Source organism: Antechinus flavipes, chromosome X (genome assembly GCF_016432865.1).
Source record: "Antechinus flavipes isolate AdamAnt ecotype Samford, QLD, Australia chromosome X, AdamAnt_v2, whole genome shotgun sequence".
Taxonomy (NCBI): domain Eukaryota; kingdom Metazoa; phylum Chordata; class Mammalia; order Dasyuromorphia; family Dasyuridae; genus Antechinus; species Antechinus flavipes.
In genome coordinates this window covers 9614327-9622369 of record NC_067404.1, presented here as the reverse complement: position 1 = coordinate 9622369, position 8043 = coordinate 9614327, and the positions used below count along the sequence as shown (strand labels likewise).

The 8043-nt window shown below is 42.1% G+C and overlaps 1 protein-coding gene across 1 annotated transcript; it reads left to right on the top strand.

Moving 5' to 3' along the window:
* Positions 1 to 5867: 5867 nt before the first annotated feature.
* On the top strand, positions 5868 to 6580 carry LOC127542748 (kelch-like protein 15). Its single transcript, XM_051968519.1, has one exon. The coding sequence runs from the start codon at positions 5947 to 5949 to the stop codon at positions 6415 to 6417; it is 471 nt and encodes a 156-aa protein (XP_051824479.1). The 5' UTR covers positions 5868 to 5946; the 3' UTR covers positions 6418 to 6580.
* Positions 6581 to 8043: the final 1463 nt, after the last annotated feature.

The following is an 8043-nucleotide window of genomic DNA, read 5'->3' as shown; positions in this document are numbered from 1 at the left end:
CTTAAGGCTAATTACCAATTGGACAATACTCAATTAGTATATGCTTGGAGAAAGAATGGCCCTGCCCACTACTCTGTGCAAATTTTATCTGTTGTATAGGAGACTGGGGGGAGGATTTAGGGGGTAGAGTGAGAGAGCCAGAGTCACTGCTGGCGGATTTGAGTCGTGATTGCTCTCACTTCATATCACCATTCCGTTCACGTCCAAAAAGAATAAAGATGAAGGACTTTTGCTGATCCTGACTCCGGCTGATTCTAAAATATCCAGGGTGCTAATGCAGTCTTCACATTTGGCACCCATCGTGGAACCAAGGACTCTACTTTCACTGAAGAAGTCTCTGGTGACTGGGAAATTAAGTGAGTATTTTAATAGACAAACAGGGAACTTACTTTGTTAAGGGCTAAACTAATAACCTTTTCTGGCTGAAATGGGGCAGATGTTAGGAAAAGATTCTCCTCCACCCCCAGCCCCACCCCCACCCTCACCCCCGCCCCAAATGGGTGCTATAGAAAGCATGCTTAATTTGATCAAGGGACAAGGCTTAATTTTAACTTGGGAACAGATCGCTAGACTCTTGGGTACATTAGAATGCACATCCCCTTGTTTCTTAGAGAAAGAACAAATTTCACCAGACAATTGGAAGCTGGCGGGACAACTACTTTGTGAATACTACAATGAAAAAGGTCCTCGTTCAATTTCCATCGAAGCATTCTATGTATACAACATAATACAGTTGGCCTTAAAGAATCCTACAAGTTATAGAAAAAAGAAAAGTTTTCAGAACTGCCAGATGAGGAAGTCTAAGGAAAAAGAGGAAGACAATGAACAGATTAATGACTATATCCCCACAGGGCATGAGATTTAAGTGAGGTTCAAGGGTGTGGTGATTTTTCCTCTCACTAGGCAGGTTCAATCCTGCCTACTGAGCAGATAATTGACCCTCCCCTATCAACTCCACCTTCCAGGATGGAGGGAGGTGAAATAGTAGGAGGGACAGTGATGCCACCAGCACTTGCTCCCCAGCAACCATCCCCTCCTATGAGTAGATTGCAAAAGACAGTACTCAAAGCCACTGAGGATGAGAAGGCTATAGCTGAGTTAAAACTACAAATTTATCCTGTGATTCAACAGTTTAACTCTTCAGGTCAAGAAAGTAGAAGATGCGCTCCTTTTGATATAGAAATCCTCAAAGACCTGAAAAAGGCTTGCACTCTTTATGAAGCTACATCAGCTTATGTTAAGATGTTATTGCAGAATTTGGCTTATGAAATCTTAAACCCTAGTGACTGGAAATCTATAGCAAGGGTATTCTTAGAATCTGGACAAAACTTGTTGTGTTTTCTGAATATACAAGCCCAACAAAATAGTTAGAGGAGTTAATACTTCCATTACCTGTGACCAGCTAACAGGTGTAGGTTCTTATGCAGATATCTCAGTACAGATTAATTACTCCATAGCAGCATATGAGCAAATTGCTGCTGCTGCTATCAAAGTGTGGGCTTCCCTCCACAATAAAAATGACAAGGGTGAAGTCTTCACAAAAATAACACAAGGGCCAAATGAATCCTTTGCTGATATTGTGGGACATTTGCAGACAGCTATCATATGAACTAATGGTGAAAATACAGTAACAGAAATTTTGATAAGGCAACTTGCTAAAGAAAATGCTAAACAAAGAGATCTAACTCAGTTTCAATTGATCAATGATGGACAGAAGCAGCTACACCCAAAGAGAGAACACTGGGAAATGAATGTAAACTGTTTGCATTTTTGTTTTTCTTCCCGGGTTATTTTTACCTTCTGAATCCAATTCTTCCTGTGCAACAAGAGAACTGTTCGGTTCTGCACACATTGTATCTAGGATATATTGTGACATATTTAACATGTATAGGACTGCTTGCCATCCGAGGGAGGGGGTGGAGGGAGGAAGGGGAAAAGTCGGAACAGAAGTAAGTGCAAGGGATAATGTTGTAAAAAATTACCCAGGCATGGGTTCTGTCAATAAAAAGTGATAATTATGAAAAAAAAGAAAATGCTAATAAGGTTTGTAGAAGACTTATACTAGGACTACACAAGGATGCTCCTTTAGAGGAGATCATAAGACGCTGTGCACAGTGAGCATAAATGCCTTTTATAGCCAGGCTTAGATGCAGACTTCCCAAAATCCCAACATGGGAAGACAGGGTCCCTTTTGGCAAGAGACTTCCAGAGAGACTTGTCAATGCTTTCAATGTGGTAAAGTAGGGCATCTAAAAGCTCAATGTTGGCATAGAGACAGAATGAGAAAACAGGGTGGGAGAACAAGACTCAATACCCCATGTCCAAAATGCAATAGAGGCTTCCATTGGACCTCAGAATGTAGACTGATTCAGGGAAACAGGATGAGGGGCCCAGCTCCAGGGCCCCAGGCAAAAAATACCTGGGGCATGATGGCAGCCAATGGTGCACCCAGAGAGTGCCTAGAAGTCCAGTACCTAGACATGACCAATCAGCCAGGAAGCCATCTGATGGGAGAAAGGGATTACAATTGAGGAGAATAGAGTTGTATGCAGCTGGGACAACTGAGATACCCCCTGGAGAGGTGAAATCTGTTCCTCTCCAGCCTATGGATCTCTTGCCTCTAGGCACAGTAGGCTTGACCATTTCACCTTCCGAGAGTACGTATAAAACAGTGCCCATCCAGACAATGATGTGGGAAACTGAGGGATGTGTAGATAATATCCCAGTCACTAATACAGGTAGACAATGTGTGACTTATCACTGGGGAGAAATAGTAGCATCAGGTTTACTGATACAGACTCCTAATAAGCAATCTGGGGATAGTCGCCCAGATTCTGACTCCCAACAACAAAGTCCAGGAATATACTAGACAGCAGCTATAACAACTGACCGAACTATGCTCACTATCTATATAAATGGCAGACCATTGGAAGGATTGGTAGACACAGGTGCAAATCATACAGTCATTAGAGGTACCAATTGGCCCAGTCACTGGCCAAAGATTAAAGCAGACACCTACATGTCTGGCATAGGAGGATCAATAGCAGCTGGAGTTAGTGCTGCCCCTATGAGATGGACTTTTGAAGGCAAAACAGGAGTTTTTACTCCTTTTATAGTTGAAAAAATCCCCATCAATCTATGGGGAAGAGACATATTACAACAGTTAGGATTACAATCGAGTACCTTGGTTTTTTAGGCAAGGCTGCTGTTGAAGGCCTGCCAACACTTTCACCTGTTCCTATCCAATGGAAAACTGATACACCAGTGTGGATAGAACAGTGGCCCTTAGGTAGCAATAAAATTCAGGCTTTATTAGATATAATACAGGAGCAGCTTGAACAAGGTAACTTACAACCTTCTCTAAGTCCTTGGAATTCCCCAGTGTTTGTTGTAAAAAAGAAATCTGGAAAATGGAGGATGCTCACTGATTTAAGAAAAGTGAATGAACAGATGGAAACTATGGGAACTCTTCAGTCTGGACTTCCATCTCCTACTCAGTTGCCTAGAGAATGGCCTCTTTGGGTCATAGATATTAAGGAATGTTTTTATTCTATTCCTCTGGATAAGGAGGATATGAAAAGATTTGCAATCACTTTTTGTTTTTGAGACTGCTAAGTTGTTTTTTCTTCTATTTTTAAAATAAAATAAACAATACTTTATCTTGTTTTTAATAAAAATAACTTAGTTTATTTTATTATTTTTTATGGTTTACTTTTTTTCTCTGAGGCAATTGAGGTTAAATGACTTGCCCAGGATAACTCAGCTAAGAACTTTCTGATAGATTTGAACTCAGGTCCTCCTGACTTCAGGGCTGTGCTTTATCCAATACACCACCTAGCTGCCCCCATATTTCTTACTTTCAATGTCATTATTCTTACCTTTGATTTTCAGTATGTCCATTTAAAAAAATAATTAGAGATTTTTAATTATTCTTTTAAAATTTATTTTTATTTTAAGCTCATTTCCTTTATCAGTTCTACCTATGTTTTGTTGAAGTAAACCTTTAGAAAAAAAGACAATTTCTCTAAGGAGTGCTTTAATTGCATTTCCCCATTTTGAATATGTCGTTTCACTGTTAGAATTCTCTGTAAGAAAGGTGTTGATGTTTGGGGTAGCTAGATGGTGCAGTGGATAGAGCACCAGCCCAGAAGTCAGGAAGACCTGAGTTCAAATATGCCTTCAAACACCTAACACTTCTTTGCTGTGTGCCCCTTGGCAAGTCACTTAACCCCAATTGCCTCAGAGGGGAAAAATATTTGATGCAGGTGTGGTCCCTTTAAGATTCCTTTCTTTCTGATTCCCGACCCCTCCTAGTTGATGTAATTCTCAATCAAGGACCTTTTGATTCACAAATCCTGGTCCCTTTCAATTCCAATAGAAGATCTGGGCCTGTCCCAGCACCACCGGGATCTGAGCCAACTTGGGGCTACACCCACAGGCCCCTCTAGCCAAAGCTCTCATTATAAAAGAACCAAACTAGCACCCCCTCTTTGCAGAGGTTCCAAACATGCCAGCCTTATGCCTGGCATGCCAGGACCCTCTGTCCACTGGAACTCTACGTCCCGTGCCCTTTTTATCTCTACTTTTACCTATTTCCTTTACGTTACTTCCAAACCCCATAATAAACCTCTTTTATCAATCTAGCTTTTTGGGCTAATAAATTCCTTTATTGGGGACACTTGCGCTGCTACTAGACTTCACTTAACTCCGTATCCTGCACTAGACCTCAATTAAACCCTAATTTCATTTAGGTACCCCATATCTAGACCTCATCATATTGATTATTGTCTGTGGCTTACTTTTTGTCCCACAATTAAAACATGGAGTTTTCAGTTACTGCTCTGGACTTGATGTCACAGAGCCCCCTCCCCTCCCTTTTGCCTTCACCCTCTCCTCTGGGAAGCTAGCACAGTTCTGTGGTGATGTCACAATGATCACCCCTTCCACCTTCCGTTAGCTCTTAGTCTTGTCTCCAGGGTAGGGCGTTTGGGGCCCAGAGCAGCTGGAGGTCTGGGTGCTCCTCCCCGCCCCTGCGGTGCGGTTCCCTTCCCTTCAGCCTTTTTGCCCCTCCACTCCGTTAGGTCCATCTTACCGCCATCTTCGAGGCTGACGATCCTAACGGTCCTAACGGTCCTACTGGTCCTCAGTGTCTGTGAGAGAGGTAAGTTCCCCTTCCCCTGCTTTTGCCTTAGCCTCTCTATTTGTTCTCTCTTCTCTGCCCTCCCCCAAACTTTTCATGAAGCTCCCCTCTCCCCCCTTGGTTTCCCTTGGTGCTGAGCAGGATGTGTGTACGAGGGGGTAAAGGGTCCTGGGAGTATCAGCCCCTGGTGTGTGTGGTGGGGCGCGGGGAGGGGGGCTGCCTGTGGCGGGTGTGCGGGTACCTGCGTGTGCCTGACCGTGCCTGGGGCTTCCGGCCGCCCACCCAGGCTTTCTCTTGCCTCTTTAAGGGCAGTAATTTGCCCCATTCTCTCTGTCAGCCATAAGATTTCACCTGCAGAAAGAAAGATGGTGGCGCTGGCGCTGGGGGAGGGGACTGCGGGGCTGCAGTCACCTCAGGAGCCAGGGAGCAGGTTCTCCCTACGCTGGCCTCCTCCAAGGGACCCCGCCATGTCCTGGAGGAAGGGTTGTTTCTAGAGAAGAAGAGGAGGAGGAGGGTGAAGAGGGAGGAGGGAGGAGGAGGAAGGTGAGGAGGGAGGAGGGAGGAAGGGAGGAGGGAAAAGGAAAAGGGTGAAGAGGGAGGAGAAGGATTAGGAGGAGGAGGGAAAAACAGGTAGGAGGGAGAGGATGAAGGAGAAGGAAGATTCAGTCCTCATGGCCTATGGCTCTTCTCTCTTTGATCCAATTGGATCCAATGCAGGGACGCTGATTAATACCAGTGGCGGAGGTGCTGCTCCTCTCACAGACGCCAGCCCAGTCGTAACTGGACCAAGACCAGCAAGGTGACTCATGGAAGGGGACGTGCAACAATTTACTTCCTCCGTCCACGACGCCAGTGTCCTTGCTGGGCTCAAAGCACTGTATGAGGGGGGATTGCTTCTTGATGTCACCCTAGTTATTGACGACCAGCAGTTCCGGGCCCATAAAGCACTCCTTGCCACCCAGAGTGACTACTTCAAGAAAATGTTCACAGCCGAGAGCGGGGAGGGAGCTCAGGACAACATTCCTTTGCAGGGTCTGACGGCTACAGCCTTCAGCCATATCCTAAAATTCATGTATTATGGAACTATAGAACTGAGTATGAATACAGTTTATGAAATCCTGCAGGCTGCCATCAATACTAAACTTAAAGAAGTGGTGAATTTCTGCTGCTCTTTTCTCCTATCCAGAATCTCCTTAGAAAATTCTGGAGAAATTTTGAAATTCTTAGATGATTTTGGTATAACCATGGAGGGAGCCAGAGAGAAGTTGTTTTCATGAATTTTCATGCACTTTCAACCATTTCTGTTAACTTTGAAAATATCTCTTTTCCTAGAAGATCTTTTTTTTTTAACTTTTATGTCCTGTGTCTCACCTGTGATTTGCTTTCCCCCCACAGGATAGAAAAATTGTTTTGACATTACTCAAATTAAATTGACATCTAGTCATATTGTTATTTGTCTGTGCTTTCTTTACTACAGTGATACACAGTCTGTTCCTAAATTAAAACTTTCCCCTTTATTTGTTCTTAGACGTGAAGCTTTTGAAGTGAGATTTGTTTATTAATATAACAAATTAACAAAATCAGAAAAAATATGAAACTGCTAGGCATCATGGTATGTTATATCTTTTCAGGGGGAGTGAGGTAGTGGGGAGAATGTTGAAGTGTCATTAACTATAATATAATCATTTAAAAGAGTTTAAATCGAGTCTAATCCTTATTTGAAATTTGTGAATATAAGAGAAGCATCAAAACCTAAAGACTACCTTACTTCAAAATAACTGATGATAATCTTAAATACCTACCCTTTTCTAAAAGTCTTTGTTCCTCATGCTTAAACTGTAGATTTTCTTTTCATTGATATGTTTTAATATACTTCTGTGTCTAAAATCAAAGTTTTACCTGGGGGTGGGAGACTTGGAGATGTTTTAGTTGTCCACATTAAATGCTAATTCTTTCCCCACTACTACTTTGCATTAAGAAAAAAATTGCAGTTTCACAACGGAATACAAAACATTAATAGAGACAGTCTGGTACATTCTTGTCACAAAACAATTATTGTCTATTTATTTATTTTATTATTATAGCTTTTTATTTACAAGGTATATGCACTGACCCTTGCAAAACCTTCTTTACCAACTTTTCCCCTTCTTCCCCCCACCTCCTCCCCTAGATGGCAGGTACACCAATATATGTTAAATATCTTAAAGCATATATATATACACACATACATATACACACACATATCTGTACAGTTATTTTGATGCACAAGAAAATTCAGACTTAGAAATAAGGTAAAAATAACCTGAGAAGGAAAACAAAAATGCATGTGAACAAAAACAAAAGGATTGGAAATGCTATGCTGTGGTTCACATTCATTTCCCAGAGTTCTTTTGCTGGGTATAATTGGATCTCTTCATTATTGAGCAATTGGAACCTTTTTGGTTCATCTTATTGTTGAAGAGAGCCACGTCCACCAAAACAGATCATCATATAGTATTGTTATTGAAGTGTATAATGATCTCCTGGTCCTTCTCATTTCACTCAGCATCAGTTCATGTAAGTCTCTCCAGGCCTTTCTGAAATCATCCTGTTGGTCATTTCTAACAGAACAATAATATTCCATAACGTTCATATACCACAATTTACTCAACCATTCTCCAATTGATGAGCATTCATTCAATTTCCAGTTTCTAGCCACTATAAAAAGGGCTGCTACAAACATTTTGGCACATACAGGTCCCTTTCCCTTCTTTAGTATTTCTTTGGGATATAAGCCCAATAGAAACACTGCTGGATCAAAGGGTATGCACAGTTTGATAACTTTTTGTGCATAGTTCCAAATTGCTCTCCACAATGGTTGATTGCATTCACAGTTCCACCTATGATGTATCAGTGTCCTGGTT

Coding starts and splice junctions, on each gene's coding strand:
- LOC127542748 (XM_051968519.1), top strand. CDS start 5,947: ATGGAAGGGGACGTGCAACAATTTACTTCCTCCGTCCACGACGCCAGT.